General features: G+C 33.1%; 3 protein-coding genes across 3 annotated transcripts in view; 2 read left to right on the top strand and 1 right to left on the bottom strand.

The window, feature by feature from the left end:
• The window catches only part of LOC134841990 (uncharacterized), a 34,436-nt gene extending 6,703 nt beyond the window's left edge, over positions 1-27,733 (bottom strand). The window contains exons 1-5 of the mRNA XM_063858120.1: positions 27,245-27,733; positions 26,732-26,846; positions 21,410-21,585; positions 19,010-19,288; positions 17,718-17,864 (exon numbers count right to left, since the gene is read on the bottom strand). Of these exons, the coding sequence (XP_063714190.1) occupies positions 17,718-17,864; positions 19,010-19,288; positions 21,410-21,585; positions 26,732-26,846; positions 27,245-27,402 (875 nt within the window). The 5' untranslated portion in view covers positions 27,403-27,733. The remainder of the gene's footprint in view (positions 1-17,717; positions 17,865-19,009; positions 19,289-21,409; positions 21,586-26,731; positions 26,847-27,244) is intronic.
• LOC134842670 (vesicle transport through interaction with t-SNAREs homolog 1B-like) overlaps positions 1-27,874 on the top strand; it is a 543,554-nt gene that overhangs the window by 150,767 nt on the left and 364,913 nt on the right. The gene's annotated exons all lie outside the window — the stretch shown is intronic.
• The window catches only part of LOC134842672 (mitochondrial import inner membrane translocase subunit Tim10 B-like), a 532,474-nt gene that overhangs the window by 150,763 nt on the left and 353,837 nt on the right, over positions 1-27,874 (top strand). The gene's annotated exons all lie outside the window — the stretch shown is intronic.

The raw sequence follows: 27,874 nt of genomic DNA, 5'->3' as shown, positions 1-27,874 counted from the left end.
GTCGGGGAAAAAACCATGGGGGAAGATGTCGTGTATTATGTCGGAGTTAGTGAGTAATTTTGCTAGTATGCGAATGATGTTTTTAGTTTGAAGCAGTGGCCAAAGCAATTGAAGTGCTTTAATGGTTTTTAGTTCTTCAGTGCCAACTGCAAAATCATAAGGTGTGTTTTGGATGAGATTATATAATTTGTGATTGTATTTAGTGTTGTGGATGAATTCTAATATTGGGATTTCTATAGGTTGAATAAATTCATGTGGGATAAGGAAGGGTCTGGATTCTTCTGCGTTGAAGGTCTTCGTGATGGGACAAAAAATATACATTTGGGTTATGGGATCATAATTGCGAAGAATACCGTGAAGGTTAGTATCTTTGATGCAATATGTGAAGTTAAGAAAAAATGGTGAAGTGTACTTAGAGTTAATAAATTGAAAACGGTGGTGTGGTTGTCTTGATGGAGCGTGTAGATCAAAGTGATTTTGTATGAAGCGATAATATGTATATGTGTGGGTTTGTTTAGTGCGTAACATAATATCGTGTGAGCAGTGCAAATCTCGTTCGTGTGGTGCAAGGAAATGAAAGGTTAGTGAAAATAATTGAAATTTTTCTTTAAAACTTTCGTAAGCTTGTGTGTCGGTTAGTGCTTCAGAAATGATGTGATCGAATTTGCGATCAAATATATTGAGTGTAAATACATATGGTGTTTTGATGAAGAATTTTTCTGTGATTTGTGGGTTAGCGAAACGGTCATCATCTAAAAATTGGTCTTGGTTAGCTCGGATGATGTTGTGATCGTAATATTCTAGCGTATATTCGTTAGCTCGGGGTGCAGTGTATGTTTTTAGTGACTTTTTATATCCTATATAAGTAAATTGTCTATCTTTATTTCTTCTATATCGATGTGAGTATTAGATAAAGGTAGGCAAAGGGGGTTAGTAAAATGATAATATGCTGTCCAATGAAGTGTAGGCATTAAAACTTGTTCATCTACAAAACTACGTGTGTCGTTAGTGTTGTTAGGAGTGTTCAAAGTATATTGTGGAAATGAAGGTAGGGTGATTGCTAAAAAATCTTTCGTGTTAGTGTGATTTGGATGATTAATATATTCACGGGCTGTTCCTGGTTTTGTTGGAAATGGATGGTTCGGGAATTTTCTTTTGAAAGTGCGATAAGCTCTATTAGTGCTATTTGATGATTCGGTGGATGTGGATGATGGTGCTAATGATGCGGTATAAGCTGAAGAGGATGTAGGGGTAGGTGGGTTTGATGATTCTATTGTGGATGAAATCTGATTTATAGTGGGGTTTTCAAGGTGGAAGGGTTGTTGTTGTAGGGTGATAAAATTATCTAGTTCCTGGGAGATTTGGGGAGTATCTGGAGAATTGGATGATCGGTCTGAATGAAATGAAGAGTAGGTTGGGGTGACTTGTGAAGCATAAGAGGGTGTAGAAATGGATGGAAGTGGGTTATTTGGCGGGATTGGTTGAAAAGGGGGTTTTGAAAAAACTGAGGAGTTGGTTTGAAAATTATTGGATGGAGATGGTTCAGAGTCTGCAAATTCATCAGGGGTTTCAATATTTGGGTTATTGAGTTGTGAAATGGAGTATAAAACTGAGATATGTGAGTTAGTGTCTGAATTCATGCCTGATGTTACATTATTGGTTGGGAAATCGGGTGGCGGGAAAGCAAAAAGTGGAATTATTGTAATTGGAGTGTTGAGGTTGGTTGGGTGGGAGTTTGAGCGGTGTAGGGATCCAAGTTGTCGGCTCATCGTGGGCTAAAAAAATTATTATTTTGAGACTGAAAAGCGGTGGTATGGGGTTGTTCTTTAATTTGTTCATATGTATTTTCATCTAGTGAATGGTGTGTCATTTTATGTTGAATGGGACTTTGTGATATAGTTGGTCTAAAATTTGGATTATGTGTTATTGCTAAATTTCGAAAATTTTGTGGGACTAGTGATAATGGATGGTTATGTGGTAGGGGTGGTAACTGTGGTGCTGTAGGCGTTATGTCTACATTGTTATGTTCTTCGTCGTATGTGTTCTGTCTTGTTGCTATTTTTGTGTTGTATTCTTTTATTTGTGCGTCTAGAAGAATTTTGTTTATTGATGATGAAAAAATTCCAAAAAATCCTGCAAATAGTATGCGTGCTACACTTGCTTGTCTATTTACTTGTGTGTGTATAGCGCATGTATTATAGATTCCTTTTAACAGCGAAAAAAGAAATCCTATAAAGTTAAACATTGCGTATAAAATAGTCAATTTTTCTAAGATGTAGTAGGGCCATCCTAGAAAATCGAGAATTTCATTTTTTAGTGTAACAAAGCTAAAAATATTTATAGGTGAAATATCTTTTGGTCTATATTTTTCACCGTTTAGATATATATAGTCTTTAATGTCTTTAAAATATCCGCTATAATCTTGTGTATAAATATCTGCAAATCCTGCGGTTTCGGCAAGTTTGCGTAAGTTTTGGTCAATTGATTGTCTTTGTATAGTGTCCATTTGTGTTAATAATTCTTGGAATTGTTGTGTTCTAATGTGATGTTGGATATCGGATTTTGAATATATTCCAATTGATTGTAGGTCAATATTTGGGTTTCGAGCAATAGCTCTTATGCTTTCAGGTGAAAATTTTTTGAGTGATTGCATTAATGTGGGATATGGGGTAAGAAGGTAATATTTATCTTCATCAGGGTTCAGTTGAACTACATTGTGGCTATTTTCTGATCCACATGGGACTGCGGTATCCCAAAAATAGGTTCGTCTTGAAAGTGTGTCAACGAAATGTACTTTATTCTTATAAAAGATAGGGATTCTTTTATAGCATCGCTTATCTTCAAAAACATATAGTGGTGATACTTTTTTGGTACAGGTATAAAACCATAAAATGTTTCCTTCGTAGTCTAAAAAATTTGATCTATTTCCTGATAGTAAATATCCTGCGTAGGGTATTTTTAATACTGCTAGTGCAAGTGATTGTAGGATTTGTGTCCTTTCTAATTCGCATAACTGGTGAAGTGTTTCTAATTCAGCGAGTGACATTTCTTGAAAAATGCGGCTAATTGTGTAGTCTAATTTCATATCTAGGTGAATATCATAGTGGATATTACCGAAATATGTACTATTCATTAGTGATAGTTCTTGTAAACGTGTGCTTCTAGTGTCAGGGGGTTTTAGATGTCCACCAGGTTGACTTTTACTTTTTTGAAAATCAACTGGTATATATGATGTTCCTTCGTTTATAGGGTGACTTGTGGCGTATGAATCGATTTTTATTTTTCCAGTGGTCATGTCGAATCCTTTTTCGTATTCAACTAATATCTCGGAGTATTGTGTTTTGTGAAGTGGATTTCTATATTTACATGCAAGTTCTGTTTCTTGATATATTTGAAAACGTGTCAATTTATTTTCTATATTGTGTATGTTTTTAAAATTAGAACTTTGTTTTCGTGATGGATGGACTTGTTCATATGGAATTGATTGTATAAAATATTTTTCGTGAAATTTTATCAAACGAGCGTGTATTTTTGCTACTTGAAATGTTGTACATGTGTCTTCGGGGAACCAAACAATTGTTGCTTGTGTTCGTGTTGTAGGGTCACAATAGCCTTGATCGTTTTTACAAGGTAATCTGATTCCTTGATAGATCATGGTGTTGTCAGATAAATCGCGTGTGAGTTGTATTTTTTCGAGTTGTATTTTCCAATCGAAAAACATGATTTCTTGATATCCTTTATTTTTTGTGTCTGCTTTGCAGTTTGATGGGTCATTTATACCAATGTGTGGTATCCAGTGTTTATCGTGTATGTCATAAGTTAATCTTCCGTGTGCGCCGTTGTATGGGTATTTTTCATCTAATTTTATATGTCCTTGATATCTTTCAAGTTCTGCTTGATGTACAGAATCTGCAAAAACTTGGAAATATACTAATTTTCTATCTGTGTTTTTATTTCTTGTGATATTGAGTCTTAGTAACTCGTTTTTACAATCTTCGGGATTGAGATGTAAAAGTCGTTCGATATTACTCTGGTAGAATGATTCGTGGTCAAGTCGGTTTTTATTTCCATTTGAGACTTGTGAACAATGTACTTTCTTTTCAGAAAATGTTGCTGTGAATTTATATCCTATAACTGTTGTTGCTCGGGCTTTTGAATAAAGTGTCGCTATTACATTTGTTGTTTCTATAGCTTGTGGTTCTGTTTCGCATTGTGATACTTGATTTATTGCATATTTGTGTAGTGTTTTTTGTTCGTTTTCTTCACAATCATAATGTGTTACTAATAAATCTTGGGGTCCTGTGCGGGGGAAGGGTTTATGTTTTCATTGGAGGTTATTAGAAAAAGGAGTTGGAGAAAAATTAAAATTTTTAGAATATACATGTGTATGACAATCCTGAGTATGGATTATAAAATGTGATGTAACCAATTGTCTTTTTGGTATATCTGTCGTATTTGTATATCACTTCAGTTGTTATAAATGGTGGTGGTAGGGATTGAGCTGTTATATTTGGTGGGTTTAATGGATAGGGATGTTGAGTAATGTTGTTTAATTTAACCGTGATTTCAAATTTTAATTGTAGACTATTTTGTTGGAGTATTTGGATGTTATGATCACGAATGTCTTCGTGGATGTCTTGTCTATATTGTAGTCTATTTAGTTCCCAGTTGTGGAGTCGGTTACTTTCTGGGTGTTGTCCAAATAATGGTGGAGGTGCAGTGAATGTATTCCAGTCTAGTCTTAAAGGAATATTTGTTGATGATTGTTCTCGATATCTAGCGTCGAGGTTATTTGGGAAATTTAAGTTAAAAGGCGGTGGTGAAATCTGACTAATTGATGGTGTTGATGGTAGTGATAATGTTTCTGGTAGTGATGAGGATGTTGTTGTATTCGTAGAAATATCTATTGGATCATTGATTAAATTGGGTTCACCTTGTGTGAATGAATGTGTTGTCCAATATGGTAGTCGTGATGTTTGGTTTGCAGGGTTAAAGGGATTTTCACGTATTTGTTCAGATGTTGGTGTTGAACCTAAGTAATCTGAGGGTGGGCTTGAGATGCTACGTTGTGAAAGAAGCGTAGGGGTTTCTGGTAATATGCCAATGGGGTTTTCTGGAGTACTTTGTGATGGGGATTGAGGTATATCAAAATGAACTCGGGGAGTTTGAAAATTTCTGTTTCGTCGAGGATGTATAATTTGTCTATTTAGTTCGACTGTATTTTGGTTTTGACTAGGATTTCGTATTCTACTTAATTCTTGTGGTAGTGTTGGGTATAAGTTATATGTTGGTTCGCTTAGAGGTGCTTGTCGTTGAACTGGTTCTAGTGGTTCAGATAAGCGAGCGTGTCGTTCTTCAAAGGTATATGGGTTATCTTGAAAGGAAACTCGTGTGGATGTTTGGGGGGTTTTGGGTAGTTGAAGATGGTGTTGGATTATCTTGGGATGATGTCGGTGAAGACTGACTGAGTGATTGTTGGTTAGCAATTTTTGATGGTTTTTTATTTATTCTTTTAGTGGAAAAATTTATGTTTATTATAGTATTCTTCTAGAAAAAGAATTAGGAGGATTGTTGCTAGGGCGAATGTGATGATTGCTTTCTTTATACATTTGCATATTGTCAAGATGAGGGATGATAGAAATGTTATAAAAATTACAAATAGTAAAAAAATATCTGTTCTACTAAAAATGGTTCGTATCATTTAGATAAGTTTTGTGAATCGTACCTGTGGATATAGTCAATAGCTTTCGAAAGCTGGAGGTATAGTTCAAATATGGAATAGAAAATTAAAAAAATATTGCAAAAAGTGATTAAGATTATTACAAAAGATTCAAAGGTATCAAAAAGAAATATGATTAAAAGTTTAAATACCGTTAAAAAGTTTATGAGAATGTTAAGAATTATATTGACTGGTCGAGAGAAGAGCATTTAAGAAATGGCTTCTCGATCGAATATTTTTGTTGTTTGAGGCAATTTTCAAGTGTGGTCGAATTATTTATTGGTTTTTTGACAAGTGGGTTGAGTTTTGTGAAAAATTGTTGGGGGCGAATTTTATGGTGATCGGGAGGTCTTCTTTGTCTTTATTTTTATTTGTCAAGTGATCTGGGGTATTTTTGAGATTTTTATACTTTAGGCTAATTTAACATATTTGTTTGGGGGGTATTTGAGATCGGAGTTGGGGAAATATTGTTGATCTTTGGGTTATTAGATAAGGGAGGGTTATGATATTATGGTGATATTTATTTTAGTTGTCAAGTTGGAGTGGTTTGCTTATTTTTGACCTAGAGGTCGCAAAGTTATAGTTATAGATATGCCTGGAGTTTAATATCGTTCGTCTAGTTGGTTTGTGTTAGAGTTAGAGAAGGTGACGGATTGGATGAATCCTATTGGCTAATTTTGAACTAGAATCGTTGCTTGTTTGTCAGCATGTTATTTTGGAAAATGAAAGTTCAAAATATTTCAGAGGTGCAAAAATTATTAAATATAAAATTAAATCTGTTTTTGAAATTCGACTTTCTTTAATATTTTAGATCGTGGAATGAATGTTTTATAGTTTTTACGTGGTTGATTTCTAAGTCGTGATGACTCTCTATGTTCTGATTTGTCGATTTGTTCTTGGGGTATTATTTTTTCTGTCAATTTTCTATTTTTTATTTCTTTTTGAGGTATATTTTGATCTAGCTTTTTTGTATTGTTTTTCGTTATAGTTGATTTTTTATTTTGGTTCTCGAGCTGAATGTGATGTTGTTCCTTTGTTTTATTCTCCGTATGTGGGTTATTTTGAATAACTTTTAAACCTGTGAACGAATATAATTGAGTTAGTTTGCGTAGTGCGTATTCTTTTGGGTAATAAGGTAATAGGTTGTTTCGATGTTGAACAATTTCTTTTTTGTCTGAGTCGGTAATTTTATATGTGACATCAGTGGGTTTGGCAATTATTTGGTATGGTCCTTTACGAAGGGGTTGTAATTTTTTAGAGATTCCTTTTTGAGTGTTAAAATTGGGTATTAAAACAAATGTTCCAATTTTTAAATCGGAGGCTGGTGTAAAGCGTGAATTTATTTGTTCAATAATGTTTTGTCTTTGTAACAACTTTTCTGTTACTTTTTGGTAAATTTCATTGTGTTTTTTATCTCTGTTTAAAATCCATTCGGTGTGTGTACCGGAGGCTAATTTAAGAATTTGTGGGTGATGAAAATGATCTTCATCGTGTGTATGTAAAGGTAAGTTATAACAAATTGAGTCTTTATTCGGTTGACAATAACTTTGTGCATTTTTATGAGAGTTTGCTGTAAACATAATTGGTTTGCGTGGCTTTTGATTAAAAACCATTTCATATGGTGACATTCCTAGAGTTGTCGTGATTTGTGAATTATATGCTAAGGGAAATAGTTTTACATCTGCTGACCATTCGGTGTATCTTGTATCATTTCCATTGATGATACATCTAAGATATTCTTGTAGTGAACGGTTCATACCTTCGACTAAGCCGTTTGTCCAAGGTGCGTGAGATGTACGTGGTTTGTTTTTGATGTTATATAAATGACATAGTGTAATGATTTCATTATTTATCAATTCTGTACCGTTATCTGTAACTAAAATTTCTGGTAGTCCGAATTTGGCTATCCAGTGTTCATAGAGTGTTGTGTAAGCGTAATAAGCGTTACAATGTGGTACTGGGTTATATGCTACATAATGTGTAAACGCGTCAACAATTACCATAATATAGGAGTTTCCTTCGGATGAGGGTGAAATTGGTCCTTTTGTATCAAATGAAATACGGTGGTTAAAGTACAAACTTTGTCCTTTAAAATCTTGTTTTTGTGCTATTTGTTTTTGATTTGGATAAGGTTTATTTAGCTGACATACTATACAATCATTGCATAGTACTTTTATCCAAATTGGTGCATTTGGAAAATAAAAGTTTTGCATGAAATTTGAATATGTTTTCTCTGATCCAGAGTGTCCTTTAATGTTTTGTGTATGTGAAATATTAAAAGCTATAAGAATCATACTTAGAGGGAGACAGGGAACTGTAGATTCATTTAATTTGTATTCTAGAAGGTCTGTGTTTTCGTTAATTGTTTTATTATTAAATTTTCGAAAATATCGGAGGAGTGTTTTATTTCCTAAAATAGTTGTATCTGCCTTGACGGGTTTAGTTTTATATTTGTGCCATGATTTTAGTTGTCTAATTACTGGGTCAAGATTTTGATATTGTTTCAAAGTATTAATTGTAATTTTATCTGTTGGGGGGAGAAAAATGTTTTCTAATTCTAATTTAGATAAAGGAATTGTATCAAGTGGGTCATGGAGGTCAAAAACTTGATTTAGTGTGTATTTTGAATCGTTTGTTTGTGGTCCTGATAAATTTATTTTATCAGTTAGATTTTCTTTTTCAGTTAACGGAAAAAGGTCTTTTTTATGCGGGTGTTGTTTTACTCTTTTTTGTTGGGTGTTATTTTTTATCCATTGTGAATATGGAATTGGTTTAAAAGTTGATGTTCCAAGTAGATCAACTCCGTAGTGGTTATTTTGGCAATCTAAATAAAGTGGGAAGTGTTGTAGATTATTTATTTGTGATTGTTCAACGTCAGTTTTTACTGCATATTTGCATTCTAGTCGGGGTGATGTTTCGTTTTCTGCAAGGTAAAATTTTATACTTTTGGGTATTTCAACTGTAGTTTTACGTGTAAGTAATTCAGGTGGTGTATTTCGACTTAAAGTGTCTGGTAATGCAAGATTCTTTCCTGCTGTCCAAACTATATGTAAGTTTGGTAATTTCATTAGAATTAATTGAAATCTATAAACTCGGTGATTTGGATTAGATTTTTGTGTAAAGAGAAAAATGATTGGTTTGTGATCTGTGAATAGAACTGTTGGATGTTTTGATCCAAGTATCAGAAATTCATATTCTGATAGTGTATATATTATGGCTGTACATTCTCTCATTAGAGTTGAGAGTCGTAGCTCTGCTTGAGTGAATAATCGAGAATTTGCTGATATAAGGTTCATTTTGTTTGTACCATTGTGTGATTGTAATAATGCTGCGCCGATGCCAAAATTCAAAGCATCGCACATTGCATAGAATGGTTGATTTGGATCTGGAATTGTATTCGAAATTTGTTCAGTTAAGAGTTTTTTAATTTCTTCAAATCGTGCTTGATGTTCTGTGTTCCATTCAAAATTATTTTGTTGTCTAAGTATATTATAGAATGGTCTTAGGTATAATTGCATTTTATAGACATATTTGCTTAAAAAATTTAACATTCCAAGGAAATCTTGGATTTTCTTTTTGTTTGTTGGTGGTTGGAGCTTTTGAATAGTATCAATGCGTGATTTTAATGGAGTGATTGTTTTTCTTTCTATATTGTGTCCTAAGAATTTAACTCGTGTTAAAAAGAAGTGTGATTTATCGGGGGCGGCCTTCAGATTTTCGTTCTGAAATATTTTGTGATAGTGTTCTAAAACTTTGAACATTTCTTCTTTTGTCTGTGATTGCATAAAAACATCGTCTAAATAGGTGATTGCGTTTTTCTTGAGTATTAGTGGTCGAAAAATTTTGCTCATAAAAGCTGAAAATGCTGCTGGTCCTATGGATATTCCATAGAATAGGCGGTTGAATTCATATTGCTGATTTCCAATAACAAATTGTGTTAAGCGTCGCGATTGTTCATCTAGTGGCATTTGATTATATGCACTATTCATATCTGCGGTTGTAAAGTATTTTCCGTTTATTTTTGTTAAAATAACTTGTATTGGTTCAATTGGGCCAATTGCATTTTGATTCGTCTATTAGTGAATTAAGGTATCTAGCGTCTAGAACTATTTTTAATGATTCTCCTTTTGCTAGGATGATAACAGGGTTGATAAATGTGTTACCTTTTGGTTGTTCTTCTTTGTTTACCGGTGAGATAATATTGTATTGTTCTAAAATATCGAGTAATCTGTTTACTTTATCATGTAAGTGAATTGGTACTTTACTTGCTCTTTGTTTTTTGAAAACTGCGTCAGGTTTTAATGGGAGATGTAGTGATGAGCTGATTTTGCCAACATCAAATTTGGATGTTGCATAGACTGATGAATATTTTATTAGCTGTTTGGCTAATTTATCAAATTCGTCTTGTGTTATTTGTGAATGTTGGAAGTTAAACATTGTTAAAAATTTCTGTTGATTCTCTGTATAGTTATTTATGTTGAATGTAGGTTTGAAATATGGGGTTTTTGTGAAATAATCTGTATTTCTTTTTTCATTACTTATTATATTATTTATGGATAATTCTTCATTAAGAATTGTGGATTGACAAATATCTAATAATTGGAGTACATTATTTACGCGGTATGCTTTTTCGTGTATTGGTGATATCGTAGCGTTGGTTTCGCAATAGCCTAAAAGTCCTAAAGGTAATGTTACTTGATAGGGTGTATTGTTGTATACATGTAGAGAAATAATATCTGAATTCGAGTTTTTCAAATATTTTATGGATGAAATTGTGATTTTGAAAAACTTATGGATAGGTTTGAATTCAAAATCTGACATATAGAGTTGTTGTTTATTTTGTTTTTTATCATATTGGTGAACTTGTTTTATTAAAAAATTATATAAGTTTCCTGATAGTGGTTTCAGGTGTTTTCTTTGTTGATTATATATCGGATAAAATTTTGAAAAGAATGGTGGTTGTTTATTTAATCTTTGAAAAAATGTTAGGGATGTGTCTTTTGTTTTTGTGTATTTATCTTTGATTAGTATTTTACTATTCAAAATGTTGAGTGTTGGTATATATTTAGAGATAAATGGTATTCCAATAATATTATGTTTAATATCAGTGATATGGAATATTTGTTTAAATGGTTTATTTAAAATTTTATTTTGCTCTATTGTTCTTGTGGGGAGAAGAAATAATTGAATTTTTCTATAGTTTACCAATGTTGATCCTTGTGCTGTTGCTAGTTTACTGGAGGTTTCAAGAGGCGTTAGTTTTGGGTGTAATGTTTTTATCTCATTCCATGTGGGAATGTTTATTATGTTTGATTCTGCTCCTGAATCAATTAAAAAATCAATTTCAAGATCTGGTGGTTGAAATTCTTTGTTTCTTGGGCTTTCTAAAAGAAATGGTATTGTCCAAATTTTTTCTTTGGGTTGTTCTTTTTGTATATTTTGATAGATGTGATTTGTATTCAAGCATTTTGTTTTGTTATTTTTATTGGATTGATTTGTAGTGTTGATTTCGTTAGTTTCTTGTGCCGTTTGTGTAGAATGGATGGGTTCAATATAATAATTGTGAAGGAGTTCTAATTGATTTTCATATATATGTGATGAAAAAGGTTGTTCATATATAATAGGTTCGTAGTCATTTTCGACTGCTATCATATTTATGGAGATAGTGTTTTCTATATCACTTTCTGAATCTGATGATTCACAGTTTATTTGATTTAGTTGAAGTTCGTTATTTCCTGTGTCATCAATACCTGGGGGGTTTGATGTTGTTTCTGGATTTGATTGTACTTGATTAATATGTCTTTGATGTTTAGGTGTACTACTTCTGTGGCGATTGTTAGAATTATTATAATGGTTATTATTTCTGTGTGGTGATTGGGAATAATTTCTATAACGGTTATTATAACTTGAATGTCGATTTTGTGAATTATTTTGTGATCTGTTTTGATAATTATTGTTTGGTCTGTTATAGTTTGATCTATTATATGAGTTATTCCTTGATCGATTGTTCGGGTAATTCTGGTTTCGATTGTTTGAATAACTTCTATTTCGATTATCGGAGTAGTTTCTATTTCTATTGTATGATGAGTTTCGTGATTGATTGTTTGGATAGTTATTATTCCTTGATTGGGAATTAGATCTAGAAACAAATTGTTTTGTATTCGAATTTGATCTGGAGTAGTTATTTCGACTATTTGGTCTATTGTAATGATTTTGTGACGAATTTTGTGTGTTTCTTCGTTCTGGTGATCTTCCTCTATAACTTGAGTTATATGGTGATTGAGTTCTCGTGTAATTGGTATTGTTCGGAAGTGGTTTTCCTGAACTGTTGTTGCTGTATACATTTTTGTTCGGTAGATTTTGATCTTTTTTCATGTACTGATAGAATGATTTATTTGGTTCTTTATATTTTTGAGGTTTGTTTTGATTGTCCTGTTGTTTTTGTCTACATTCAGAAATACTATGTCCGTATCGTCGGCAATAATTACACCATTTTTTGAAAGATGGTTTGCCTTTAAAGTTTGGGTGTTTTTCATAAATATTGAGTATTTCAGTGATTTTTTCAACGAGGTCTGTATCTGATTCCTGTATATTATTGATATTTGTGGTATTTGTTTCAATTCGGTTAACATATTGTAATTTCAGATTTTCTGTTTCTTCAAGTTTCATTGTGATTTCCGCTTGCTCTAGTTTGTCTACTAGTTTTCGAAAATCTAAATCGGGCTCTCGAATTGAGGAGGGATGGGATGCTCTCTTTTTTATTGCTATTTTCCTTAATTGAGGTGTTAAGGTCATCATTAAGATTTCTGTCATTTTTGACAGAAAATAATTCAGAAAATAATTAACCTGTGATAGTTTTTGGTGAGTTAATAGAGTTTGAAAACTGTCAATTTGGTCCGATTGGGGCAGCTAAATAGCATTTTTTTTCCGCTTTTTTAACGCGTAAACTTTTATTGGGGCTATCTATTTACTCTAATTGAAACGTAATTAAACGCTAACTACATTATTATTCGAATTTGATCTGGAGTAGTTATTTCGACTATTTGGTCTATTGTAATGATTTTGTGACGAATTTTGTGTATTTCTTCGTTCTGGTGATCTTCCTCTATAACTTGAGTTATATGGTGATTGAGTTCTCGTGTAATTGGTATTGTTCGGAAGTGGTTTTCCTGAACTGTTGTTGCTGTATACATTTTTGTTCGGTAGATTTTGATCTTTTTTCATGTACTGATAGAATGATTTATTTGGTTCTTTTTATTTTTGAGGTTTGTTTTGATTGTCCTGTTGTTTTTGTCTACATTCAGAAATACTATGTCCGTATCGTCGGCAATAATTACACCATTTTTTGAAAGATGGTTTGCCTTTAAAGTTTGGGTGTTTTTCATAAATATTGAGTATTTCAGTGATTTTTTCAACGAGGTCTGTATCTGATTCCTGTATATTATTGATATTTGTGGTATTTGTTTCAATTCGGTTAACATATTGTAATTTCAGATTTTCTGTTTCTTCAAGTTTCATTGTGATTTCCGCTTGCTCTAGTTTGTCTACTAGTTTTCGAAAATCTAAATCGGGCTCTCGAATTGAGGAGGGATGGGATGCTCTCTTTTTTATTGCTATTTTCCTTAATTGAGGTGTTAAGGTCATCATTAAGATTTCTGTAATTTTTGTGTTTTTATAGTCGTGTGTATTTAATGAATATGCTTTTCGAACTAGTGTTTCGATACGTACTGCTAATTGTTTGATGGTTTCATTTGGTAATCTGCGAATTTCATTACATAAAACTCTTTGTTGTTGTTTGTTTCTCTCGGAGTCAAACAATTTTGAAAATTCTTGTGTAAATCTTTTCCAGTTTGATTTTATTTCTATAGGCAATACTGAAAACCATTTTTGGGCTGCGCCGTCTAAGGTTGTCTGTATCAACGCTGTGCGTCGATGTATCCAGTTTTGATGTAGTGGCGTATTAATTGGTTCAGGTCCTATATTTAAAATTAAATTTGCTGTTACTGCATTTAAATAATCTTCTACAGAATATTCAGGGTCTGTTCCTGTGAATACCATTAATGGTTTGTTTGATGTTATTGATGATCCACCCATAAGGTATGGATTCATTGTCATTTGTAATGATTCTGCTGCATTTGGCATTTGTGAAAAATTCGAAAGTTGATTTTTTGTTATTTCGTATTGTTGAAGGTAATATGGAAGTGGTATTTCATTTTGCATTTGTGTTGGTTGATACGAGTGTGTAATCATTGGGTTTTGTGGCTGAATTGGTTGAAAAGATTGTGTATTAATTGGGTTTTGCATTTGTATTGGTTGTTGATTTTGTGTATCTGTTGGGTGTGGAGAAAAAATTCTATGATATGTATACGGTTTTTGCACTCCTTGTCCACGATATTCTTGAGTGTATGGTGCAAATATATCTGGTTGTAAATAATCATCGTCAGAGGATAAATAATCCGTTTGATGAGATGCTTGCTTTTTATTTTTATTCTGTTGAAAGAATGGGTAATTTTCACTACGATCCTGTGGAGGATGTGAATTAGTTTGAAAATTTACTGAATTGGTTGTTGCCATTGGGTTATCCCAATATCGAGATCTTATCTGATTATTATTATTTTTTCGGGGGGGATAGTTTGTTTTTGATGAATGTGTGTAATTATAATTGTGTTCCGCAAAATTGTTTCTTGTGAACGTTCTGCGTGTTTTTGACGGTATTGTCATGGGTCTATATGTTTGATAATCCATTTGTGAATATTTTGGAGCAACCGAAGGTTTAACGGTTGATTGTAAGGTTACCTGTGCTAGTGAAGTGTTTGTATTTCTTGGTGTTGTTAAATTTGGACGTATCGGTGAAATACTTTGTTGTGTAGTTGTTGTTGTTTGGACAATTTCTTCATTTATGAAGTGTGATGGTGTCTGAATATCTTGTTGAGTGAGGTTCCTAGTTCCATTAAGGTTTTCATTGTGTATGACGGTCGAATTTAAACTGTTATTTCGCGTATCGGGTAAAAATGTATTGTGGTTTAATGGTGTTGCATCAATATATAATGGTATTACTCTTACATAATCTCTTGTATAAGATATTGTACTTATTGCTTGACTTGCAATTGATTGTGGGATATTTATAAATGCATAATGAGACCATTCGGGGTCCCAAACGTAGTCTGACTGCTCTGTGATTGCGGTATCATCTTTTGAATTTTGAGGTCTGAAATTTTTTCTTGCTTGTGAAATTAAATCTATATTATGTGTGAAATAATCTATTATAAACCATGCCAAAATTTTTTGTAGGTCATGTTTTGTATGTTGTGAAACATCATCTTTAGTGAAATTTTCTTTAATTATATGTAGAAAAGTTGAAAATAGTGTGATTTCATGTCGTACCCTTATATGTTTAGATGTCTCTGTCGGTGAGACACTTGGGATTGGGATTTCGTTTTCTAATATTGAGATATAACTATATATTATGGCAAAAACTTCAATAGTGAATATGGAGTTTGCTCTTTGTGAGTTATGATATTGTATGCTTTTTATATATTCTGAGAATACTTTTGAGAATTCTAAATCAAGGTCGTCTGTTTGAATTACATATTTGCGGTGATTCGGGTTTGGTGAGCTGAATTCTATGGTGTAGATTCCGTATTGTTGTGTCAAATTACATATATCTTTCAGATAGTGATCAATAATTTGTCTTTTGATCTTTACATCTGGGAACTCTGCTTTACATGGGCTGATTCCGGGTTCAAATAAATTTTGGAGTAAATTCTTGCAAAGTATATGCTGTCCTCTATCATTGGGTGCATCTACGAGGAAGGGGTAGATATCGTCATCATCTGGACTATCTTCACTTGGGGTGTGTGTCTGGCTCATTTTTTCGTTTAATGACTGTTAATAGGTAATTATCGATATGTCTAATTGGTTGATTCCAATTATATAAATGTACTGGTTTGTGTTTATATTGCTTTTTTATTCTTCTTTTTCCTCTTTTTGATGAATTTGAAGTTGTTTCTGAGTCGGAAAAATATAATTGATCGTGAATGGGGCAATTTTTATCTATAGATTCTTTTAATTTACAAAGTTCGTCTAAAATGCTGGCTTCTGATTCTGAAATTGCGTTTCTATTTTTGGAAAATCTTTTTCGTGTTATTTGTCTTTGTTTGTTTATTATTTTCCTTTTTAGTGTTTGTCGTTTTGTTCTAATATATCCAACTGTTTGTGTATGAGGTGTGATTACAAGGTCGTATTTTTTGTTATCTATTTCACAGTTGTGTAAAACGATTGTTTGTTTGTTTCCTAGATTTTAAATGACATAAGGTTTAGGATGACGGATGCAAAAAATTGTTAGATGATTTCTATTTTCTTAAATTGTTAGTCCTTACGATTTTTGGTTAGCTTAACCTGGGTCTATTTAATCAGGGTTGGAGAGAAAAGTATATCGATTCCGAAGAATGATTTTTTACTTTCTCGTGGCTAGTATAAGCTAAGGTGTTAACTTACTTAATCTTACTTAAGGGTAGTGATTGTGTTCAAGGGTTGGAGAATAGTAAATCGATCCACAAGGTTCAGGTATAATTAGAACGCGAGTAGTTCGTTAGATACTATTTTAAACTTACTAAGTCTACGATTTATCCTGGGTCTGGTAAAAGGAGGGTTCAAGTGAAGGATGAATAACCGAAGTTCTTCACTGTTTATCCTAATTTGAATGATTAGTTTTGTTCAAAAATTTCTATTAGTCTTGGGTTTTTTTTTGAAAGGGGTGGATAGTGAATCGACGTTTGAGGTCGTTAGACACTAGCTAAGTGGGTGGGGGAGAACAAAATTGTTCTTTTTGATCCAAGGATAGGCCTTGATGATCAAGTTTTGTAAATTTATTTAAATAGAAAATTAATTAAGATCCAAGGATAAGCCTTGATGATCTGATTTTAAGATTAAGTGAATATAAGTTTAAAATGGTTTAAATTTATTTAAGAAAAGATTTAGTGTTTTAATGATTTTAATGAGCTTATGATTGCTGTTATGTTTTAGGTGATGAAGCTGGGACAACTGATGATTTTATAATTACTAACAGTTTATTGTCATGCTACTAATTTTTATTTTGATTTTCAATAAGTATTTTCCAAACATGTTTTATATAATACTGCAGAATTTTAGGAAAACGATCTGAGATCTTTTTATCAATCGTTATTGTATATTAATAGTTTTGTTTAGCGCCTGAAATGATTATGAAGATTGACTTCAAGATTTTATGTTTGCAAATGAAAATCTAAATTCATTGCTAATAAAATTCTAAATATAAAAGTCTGTGTTGGCTTTTGCCGTACTATCATATAACTATTTGGTAAGTTTCTACTTTGTCGTATGTCGTCTCTGGTTCGAGGTCTTCTTGCAATTCCGGGTAGTTCTGTTATCGTTCGGAATATTGGCTCTGATCTATTGAGTCGTAGAGACATTTCGATTAAATTATCGTCGTATAACAATTTAAAAATGTTTTGTCTAAATTCTAATCTATTTTTGGCTAATTCTAAGCTATTAAGGTCTTGTTCGAGACTTATGGTCGCACCAGATGAGTTATGACCGATGTGGTTAACTCATAGAGTAATTTCGGATAGGGTACACCGTCTGCTCGTCACGCTATCTTATTTTCGGCCAGATAGATTCGTGCAACTTCTTAGTCTAATACCGATCCTAATCTTACTCTTATACTATCTAGTCTCAGGTTGTTTAACTAGTCTCTGCTAGGCTCAATAGATCTAGGGTATACTGGTTTATTGCGGCTGCTGAAGTTCCTTTGGAGAGGCAACTAAATTCTAAGTTAAATTCAAATCTCTCTGGTGCTGAAATTACAAGTAATTCCAGCACTTACAAATAAGTGGGTTGTTAGTTAGATGGATCATGATTGGTTAATATTAAATACTTTACAGTGGTAAAATATCTAATTTATCCAATCATAAAATGTAGTTTATATCAGGTTCCAGTATGTGAGTGTTGAAAGTGGTACCTGTGAATCCAGTGGTATGCTATGCTCCAGGATCTGCCATGTGCCCTGACCTGGTGCAGGTACCCCTGAGGCACATAGAGACAGTCCCCTGCCCAGAGAGTGGCCCACTTCCAAGGAGTCTTGCTCAGTTTGGGGTGCTCATAAACACTAAACAAACCAAGATACAGTGCTGATTTAAATTAACCGGATAAAACGCGTTAAACTTGAAATTTAAAACCCGTTTTTCTCAAATTGAGTTGAGTTTAGGCAAAAAACTTATGAAGACAAAACTTGCTTAAAACTTTAGCAGAATTAATATGGTGTAATTTGTTTTGCGAAATTCGGGCCCAAAGTTTTACCCCAAAAATGGGTCATTTTGGCTTTTCTTAGTTAATCAAAAATTACGCCGAAAATACCCAGTCGATCACAGACATAATTATGTCAAAGTGAGCCCCTTACATAGCCCAACAAACTTTAAGAAGGGTATTTTCTCCAAAAAATTGCAAACTGTTTAAAAATTGTTTTTAAATAAAAAGTTGGTATTTTATATAGTAAAAACGACCTATTTTGTCTATCAAACAAAAATAAATAAACTTCTAGAATATTTTGGAGATTATACCCTTCTTAAAGTTTGTTGGGCTATGTAAGGGGCTCACTTTGACATAATTATGTTTGTGATCGACTTGATATTTTCGGCGTAATTTTTGATTAACTAAGAAAAGCCAAAATGACCCATTTTTGGGGTAAAACTTCGGGCCCGAATTTCGCAAAGCAAATTACACCATATTAATTCTGCTAAATTTTCAGCAAGTTTTGTGTTCATAAGTTTTCACCTAAGCTCATCCCAATTTGAGAAAAACGGGTTTTAAATTTCAAGTCTAAAGCGTTTTGTCCGGTTAATTTAAATCAGCACTGTACTTTAAACAGAATGTAGATGAAAGTAAGAAGATAGAAAACGAGTCTTTCCTTAATTTCAAAAATACTTCAAAGATTTGGTCAAACTTTTTTTTCAGGCAGACCAAATTGATTTTCCGAGCACTCCCAGAGCACTATAAAAACCGACCTAAAAAGGCGTTAGAAAATTTTTACCAGAAATTATGTTTTTTCGGCGCGCGCTGCCCTTCATAATTAGTATATATTATAGAAAATTTTATGGTCGGTCGGCCGACAATGAACGTTGTAAAATAACAACAAAAACGTACCCTTTGGTTGGTGAGTGGGTGAAATCCCTGGGGTTTTCCGCAATTTATTTGGCCAAAATGTTGTATAATCTTCGAGCAAAAAAACCAAATTGAAGTCAAAACTAAACAAACCTGAGTATCTCTGGATTCCAGGGACAGAACCCAGTGCCAGATCCCTTGTACGTCTCCTGTAGTTTGAATATGTCTGCATGCTTGGGGTCATAGAGTACGAAGTCCTTTCTGCCTGTAAGGAGACAGTGCAGTTGTGACTCTGCATCGTAGTGTAGTCGGGATGGAGTGAAACCACTGCTGGCCCATAGGACCACTTCAACCATGCCCTCCTGTACTGGACCACAACTGACCATAGACAATATTGGCACATCTTCCTCCAGCTCTTTCGGCATTGTGCTCCTAGAAAAACATAAAACAAAAAATATTAAACAGTATTGCTTACGACGAAAATTTTGCTGAATAAAACCCGGTTAAAATGTTCCAGTCCCCATGACTTCCCTTATTTACCCTTGGTATTACAATCGGGAAATAGACTTTTTTCCCGTAAATAACACAGGATGACTGAAATTCGATCACTCCAAATGAATTTTTATTCTCTATTTCTACTCAAGATGCACGTCTATCAGCTGTAATTTAAAAGCTGGCTACAACGATTGAAGTGATAATTGTTTTACGGCTGAAAAAGATTTGTAAATGCCGATTTATAGTTGATTTTTTGTCGGCTTTATTGAGTTTGACCCAATTTTTGTCGGCTTACTCACCCGGTTAATTAAGTTTTTTTTGGTAGATTTGTTGATACTTTTTTCTTTTTTATGAGGGTAAAAATACTTCATGGTTTTCCGATTTTTATAAGCTCCAAAAATTTCTCTTAGAAATAAAACTTTGAATTCTTCTGCTAGAAATAGTTTTTTGCAAATAAATTTTCAGTTTCATTTGTATGCATGGTTTCTTATTTTTTTTCTTCTAAGAGTGCGTGAATAGTTTTAGTTTTAGTTGTTTGGGTGTGTAGTAGGCTTAAGCAATCTTACTTGAAAGCGATTCAAGTTTATGGTTTAACGTATTATTTCAATTTGTCAAAAAAAAAATTAAAAGAAGTTGATAAATCTTTTGCAGATTTTGCAAAATCGTATTGGCTTTTTTGTCTGCAAAAGAATCTGGCGGGGAGCTCTGCACGAGATTTGAGTGTGTGGTTTTTTGTGGCTGAAATTTAACAAAATTTTTTCATGATTTTACACTTCCATTTTTGGTGTTTTTTGAATGTTATTTTTTGTGGTAACCTAGCTCTTTTATTGTTGCGTGTATATTTCATAACTGATAATTTTTAGTGTAATTGCGTTATTTTCATAGGTTTTCAGATTTTTTCAGATTTTCTGCAAGTTCTTTTTTGTTGCAGTTGTTCGTAATCATTTTTTTCAATCATTTTGATCTTGCACTATAGCGGATAGGGCCTTTATCCCAGATCGTTTTTATTATTTATGTACATTGTTTGATTGCAAGATTTAATGAACATTTTTGAGTACTTGTAGGAGTTATCGTATCCCATTGTTTTGATCGAAAAGTTTTCTTCTCGTTTTCACCTACTGGTTATCAGAAAGAAATGGATGGAGTTAAGTCCAAACTTTTCTTTTGTTTTGATCGTAATTGAATTCTATAACAATTGCGTAAAAAATTTTCTGGTTTTTGAGCCTAAGGTTTCTTCAAAAAAACTCATTCATATTTTTCAAGTTTCGTTTCAAGACACATTATTTTTTGATTTTGTAGCTTTATTGTTTATCGCAAATGGTGCGAGGCTCAGCTTCGCCTCTTTGTTTAAGATTAAAAAGATGCCTTACAGGGTAATGCGTAAGTAAGCGCTTCAATAGTCTAACTTTCATAAATTTCAGAAGTAGGCATTAACTAATTGAACAATATTGTTTATGACGAGTTTTGACAGCACAAACATTGCTTTATTGTCACAGCTCTGGTTTTTTTATTAAGAGTTTCTCATTTCAAGATTAAAAAGATGTCTTCTGAGGAACTAAGCGCTTCAGTGATCTAAATTTCAGAGAAAATTTCCAAACAGAGAATTTCAGAGAAAAGCTTTAAAAAATTAGTTTACATTTTGATTATGCTGTAATTTTTTGAGACGTCTTTTTTTTTTAGAAATTTGACTTCACAGCTAATTGAACAAGAACAAATTAGTCTAAATGAAAAATCTTTGAGTCATAGAGTTTTTTGATGCATCTCCTGATGCCTTTGCTGTAACACTAAGATAAAAGCGTATCTTTGATAGGTTAATTTGCAAATTAGTATTTCTTGGTACTAATAAAATGGGCAACAAGAGAGCGTATTAGCTTTTTTAGGAGAATGTGTTTGATAGTTATTTTTTTTTTGGAAGGGGGGTAGTTATGGAGTTATTTTTCGACAGACCTTGTGTTTTTTTGATCGCCTCTCGAGAAAGCTTGCAAAGTCACACATACGATAAACGTGTAATCTATACTTTCTCGAAAATTGATTAAAAATTATTATCTAATGGCTGACCTGATGAACATCTCCTTGTGGTGGTAGTTTCTGATGAAGTGTCTGAAGGTGACCTTTGTCTTCTCTTTTGCCTTGTCTGCCAGGAACCTCTCTACACTCACATTCAACTTACTCATCCTCCCCTCAATTGACTTGTCGTCCCAATTCTCCATCGGCACTGATCCGTTCATCAAGTCCTAGCAAACAAAAAATGAATTTTGCTGAAAGTTAAAAAAGAATTTTGAATTGTTAAAAGAAAACTTGTTTCTTTGCGTTGCTTCGCAAATCGGTCAACTGATTTAGTCCATATCAATCGTTTCTTTGCGTTGCTTCGCAAATCGGTCAACGAATTTGAACCAAAATATGGTTAGGAAGATATTTATTACGCTTGCGATCAAGCCGGAATAAACTTTTTTCGGGTTAACAACTTGTTTAACAGAATCATTTGAATCATTTGGTACTTTGGTCCACAATGAAATTAAGTTTCGACTTCATAACGTCGGCAACACACTTAGTCGGGAGGTAACGAATACAAATGGGACATCACAAGTCCTGAGTTCCAATCTGATCAGGGACTGCTTTTTTGCAAACGGGAAAATTCGGTTTCAAAAAAAGGTCGGCTTATTTTTTGTCTGCTTATGTTTTGCCTGCCTAGATGCCATATCGTAAATTTTTTTGCTGAATGCAGTTTTCATTTTCGCTGCTATTTATGTTTCATTTATTTCTGCAATTTGTAATTCTACAAACCTTGACCTGCTATATTTTCTTTTTTTTTTGTTTTCTTTTAGCATAAAAAGTTTTTCGGCCATTTATTTGTCTGCTTTTCTGTTGTCGGCTTAGTTGTCATGTCTTGGAGTAGTTTTTTTTCTGCTTCAATTTTTCTATAATACTGCTTTTTGGTGTTTGACTTACGCCTATAGTTTAGTTTTACTCATCTTGACTTCGTATTTCCTTTGTTTTTTTTTGCTTCGCTAAAAAAGTTCCTCGGCCTAAATTATTTTGGCCTGTTTTTTATTGGCCTTATGACCTAATTTTGGGCCGTTTTGAGAAACCCCATTTTTAACACTCCCCTCTGCACTTTTTCAAAATAATTTTTTGTTTACTAACCGGTTTATTGACATTTATTTACTTTTTTTCCGTTAAGGAAAACTATTTCCAAATTTATTGGAAAAATTTGAGTTTTTCTCAGAATTTTCTACTCATTTTCAAAAAAGAGGTATCAATTGAACAACCGCCTATTCTCCTGTCTGCCTGCATACTCCCCTAGAGTCTCTTTTTATTTGAATCCTCTTTTTTACTTTGAACCCTCTGTCTACAGCCTTCGAAAAACTCTGTGGGAGAATGTTTAATCCATATTTTGATTTTTTTTTTCATTTTCTTAAAAATTACCCCTCTGAAATCTAATTTTTTGGTTTCAATAAACAAAACGGTTTTAAAAAACTCTCTGCAAAAGCGTCTACGCCCAATTTTTTCTAACATAAAGTTAAAAGTTATGGCCCTCGGAATAATCAAAATTTTGATTTAGACATTTTTGTGAACCTTTTTGTGTTTTCTCGAAAACTAACCTCTTGATTCTGATATTGTGACTTCAATGGAAATAACGGGTATTTGAAAACTCAGTTGACTGAGCAGCCACTCACAAAGTTTCTTACACAAAAAGCTATCGCCCACGGAAATGTCATTTTTTACTTTTTGACAGTTTTTTAAGCTTTTTGAATAATCTCTATAACAAATCTGCCAAATCCGAGATTTTGGTTTCAATTTAAAAAAACATGCTACGGTAATCACATTTTGGTATGTGACTGCGCCCAAATTTTCTGACAACAAAAATTATGGCTCTCAGAAAAGTCTTGATTTGTTGACTGTATTTTTTTGGAAGTATTTGATTTATTCGAGAACTACCGTCCCATTTCTGAAATTTTAGATTGATTCCAAATAAAAGGTTGCGTGAATCTCTTCTAAATAACGTTTCTGCATAATTTTTACACACAAAAATCTATGATCATCGGAATAGTCAATTTTTTTTAATTGTTGACCGTTTTTAATTGTCGACCGCTAATTATCGTGTCAAATCCAATGTCATAGATTTAATCAAAGCAACAGGTTGTTAAAAGTGTACCTACAAATTTTGCTCTGACTTTTTTTGAAGTTATGGTCTTCAAACAACTCAATATTTTGAAACTTTGAAAGTTTTTTGTAAATTTCTTGACTTTACGCGAAAACTATCGTGTCAATTCTCAGGTTGCGTTCAATCGAGAAACTCGGTTTTGGGAAACTTCACTGCTTAAGCGGCCACAACCTGCTTTCTGCTTGAAAAAGTTATCAATTTAGCAAAATTCTTTGGATGTTTTAAAGAACTTTTAAACTTTTTTTGAGTTTTCATAAAATTTACACAATGAAATCTGAGATGAATTGTTCAATTAAAAAAACCGATTGCAATAATTGTTCCCGCAGAAGCGGCGACTCCTTAATTATTAGTAAGAAATTTTTTTTTTGGGAAAACTGATTATCTCGATTTCATTCTTTTCGCATTTATTTTAGTAGGGAAACAAATAAGGTTTTGGGCAAAGTCCAAGTTTTAAAATCACATTTTCTAGTCGCATCAGTAAAGAAAATTTGTTCAATATCAAACATGTTCCTCCAGCATCGAGACATGCAAAGTTTTTAGTTCATCTATATTTTTTCAACAATTGAAACTTTTTTATTTCTGTCTCGTATCGCAAGTGGTGCAAAGCTCCGCTTTGCCAATGTGTTATAAATACAGATCAGCTACAAAACAGAAATCTCTCTAATATGCGATAATTTAAGTTATATTTTTTGTCAAAAAACACTCATCAATAAATCAGAACAGGACTGCTCGTATCAAGACGATGAACTAAAGGTTTCGACCGCCCTTCAAAGTTTGTGAAATAGTGTTTGATTTACTTAAATTGATGAAAATTTTATTAATAAATAAAAAAAGTTTGAAAAAAAAAGCTTTTTTATTGTGACGATCATGCCCCACACGCTATTTAAAGTTCAAAATGATGTATTCAAATGAACGTTCGGTATTAGTTCGGATAATAAGCATGCCTCAAATCAAAAATTAAGACGGATTAAATAGCCGCTTATACGCTGATATCACAAAAAAAATTTTTTTATGTTAGTTGTTACAGTCAATTGGCCAAATTTCCCAAACAGGCTATTTTCAAACCCCCATAACTTCATGAGACACTTCATTTGAGCTATAATCATCGATATCTTTCAGAACTTTGAAAAAAAGGTCCACTAAAAATGGCTAGTTAAATATTCTGGAGAAAACACCACAAAAATTCTGATACATTCTTTGAAAATCGGAACAAAAACGGTATCAAACGAAGCTCGCAAAGAAAAGAAAATAAAAAATACACCTAAAAAAATTATATTAAATACACCAAACGGAAAAGTTTCTGAAAAATAAGGGTTTATATTGAATGCGCAGACTAGTAATAAGTCTTCAGAAAAGGATCAAAACAGTTAATATGTATTCAGCTGAATTGAAACAACAATAACACAAAAACAGAAATCAATTGAAAAAAGAAGGCCCCCTTTTTTCAATTGATTTCTGTTCTTGTGTTATTGTTGTTTCAATTCAGCTGAATACATATTAACTGTTTTGATCCTTCTCTGAAGACTTATTACTAGTCTGCGCATTCAGTAAAGAAAATTTGTTCAATATCAAACATGTTCCTTCAGCATCGAGACATGCAAAGTTTTTAGTTCATCTATATTTTTTCAACAATTGAAACTTTTTTTATTTCTGTCTCGTATCGCAAGTGGTGCAAAGCTCCGCTTTGCCTATGTGTTATAAATACAGATCAGCTACAAAACAGAAATCTCTCTAATATGCGATAATTTAAGTTATATTTTTTAAGTTATATGCGCATTATGTGTTGAGCGTCTCGATCAAAGTTCGGAACGTTTTGACCGTATCGACCAGAAGTTGGTACATTTCGACTGTCTCGATCAAAGTCGGGTATGTTTTGACTATCTCAATTAAATAAAACGATTGTGCTCGACTCAAACAAAATAATTTCGGACTCAAAAAAAGTCCGGTATGTTTCGACATTTAGTCAACATGAGTTATCGAAAATTACCCTAACTTGTTTTTTAAAAAATAGTTTTTTAGATTGCAATACCTCGTTTGAAAACAAGTGCGTGCAAACCATAAAAATACCAGATGCTATAATAAAAAAAAACAAAATCAGTTTCAGCATTTAGGTGTCATCGTTGACGAAAATATTTTCCCAATGGAGCCAGAAGTGAACAGCGTTCTAAGTAAAATGGCAATAGCAATCAGAACTCTAGCTCAACTATACAGCTCACCAACAATTACACACAGGGTTGCAGGTTTAAAAAGCCTAGTTCTCAGTTAGTTCAAGTATTTGCTACCACTCAAGAAAAAGCGCTAAACACTTTAGAAAGGTAATTTTATTGTGCTTAAAGAAAAGTTTGGAAAATTTATTTTCTGTAAGAAAAAAAATCAGAAAAACTTTCCTATGGCCTCAGAGTAATTTACTTAACTCTAAAATACTTTCAAAAAGTCATGAACAAAAAAATAACATGTTTTGGTCGAACTTTCCGAAATAAGAATACTGCAAATTCAAATCAAGTACTGAGGAAGCTTGTTTCAATTTAACCATGACAAGAAAAAAAAAATTTTTTTTTTTAAAAACTTGCAATTGGTTCAACTTGTGGCCTGAAAAAGTAAAAGATACAAACCCCTACTGTGTAAAAGATACAAACTCTACTGTGTGTTCCAAAATAACTGATCAAACATCTTTAGAAATGTTTGGAAACTTTGAGGAGCAGCCAAAATTTGGTAACATTGGAAGGGTTGTAAGAATAAGGCTAGAGCTGATAAGTTCATTGTTTCACCGTTATTGTATTCATCTTGAGATCATTAATCCAAACCAAAATATGTTTGACGCTACTATTATCAGCTCGATGTTGGGTCTGGCAAAAATTTTTTGTTTGCTCCCTATTGTAATTTAATAAAATTATTTCTGCTTTATGACCATTTTAATAATTAATTCAGTGATTCTTTATCTCTTTCATTCTCATAATTTATGCTTTTCTGGTAATGTCTCAGGATGTTTTTTCATGAGAATGAAATTATTGGAGTTATTTTCAATTTAAAAATTTTCTCTTTTTTTTCATTTCGATACGCTATTTCCTTGAAAAAACATGTTTTTTTTTTGTGAATGAAAAATAATGGGAGCTTGATCAAACAATTTTTAGCTACTTGAATTTGCAACAGGCTGTTATTGCTGCCCAACACTTAGGGTTATTTGCTTGCATGAACAGGTCAGATTTAAGGCTAACTTGGAAGAGACAGGGGATGTTGGCCTTGACACAGGTGTCGTGGAATTCCTTGGGGGACAGTGGCTTGTCGAACTCCTTCGCCCTTCCTTCAGACTTCTTCTGGTAGCCGAAGGGTCTGCAACACATCAACAAAGAGACAATCACAGAAAAAACAGACACACATAACAAAAAGTGCCTTGATTGAGGCATAGATAAAAAATAACACTTGTTTCAATTTAGCCCGAGGACTCGAATGAAATCACTTTGAAGTTCGGCCATATGAGTTGATAACTATTTGATGCCTGCAAAATTTATGCAAGTAGCAGACAATTTATTATCCCAGACACAATTATACCCCACTTGTAAAATGCCATATGGTATTTTGTCACGCACGTTGAGTCAAACAGTTTTTGATGAATAAATATACTTATTTCCTTTTTTGATACCATTTCATGCCCGATCAAAATAGGAAGAAAATGAAAAAATCTCTTTGTTCACGTGTTTAAAAGTATTTTGACGTTCATATTTTCTCACCTGAGATGACCGTCTGGTATTCTGCCCCCCTCGTGCTTGTAAATGAGGGGTGGCCACCTGTGATTGGTGTTCTGGTTTTTGGGGAACTTGATATCTCCCCTAACCCCTCCACTTAAACACGCCAACATGGTAGCCAACAATAGTAAGGTCCGGTCCATAATTTGATACAATAATGCCACTATTTTCCTAGATTTTCACAGTTGTTTTTTAGTAAAGCGAGCCAATTTTGTCAAAAGATGATACAATGTTTAAGTATAGCTGTTTTGGCTAGTTATTATCAATGCGGTGGCTCTAATGCTTTTTGAGATGCTTTTACAAGTCGGATCTAAAACTGTGCCACACTCTAAGTGTATCCGGGAGAGGATGACGTGGCAAACTGGATGACGGGATCACTATGATGCCATTGGAGTATCTGGTTTTATCGATTGCATATTTTGTTGGCATCTCAGATATGATAATAGTTCAGTTGGATTTGTTTTTCTAGTGCCACATTTTGCGCGCAATCTGTGCGCAATAATTTCGAAATCACATTTACTATAGCTTCTAAGATCTACATATTATTGGTATAGCTTTAATAAAAATTGAAACGTGGTCTTCATTGTGTAATGGAACAGAGAATACAAATAAAAT

The sequence above is a fragment of the Symsagittifera roscoffensis genome, chromosome 3 (assembly GCF_963678635.1).
Source record: "Symsagittifera roscoffensis chromosome 3, txSymRosc1.1, whole genome shotgun sequence".
Taxonomy (NCBI): domain Eukaryota; kingdom Metazoa; phylum Xenacoelomorpha; order Acoela; family Convolutidae; genus Symsagittifera; species Symsagittifera roscoffensis.
Note: the sequence above shows the minus strand (reverse complement) of the source record. Positions and strands in the feature narration are given on the sequence as shown.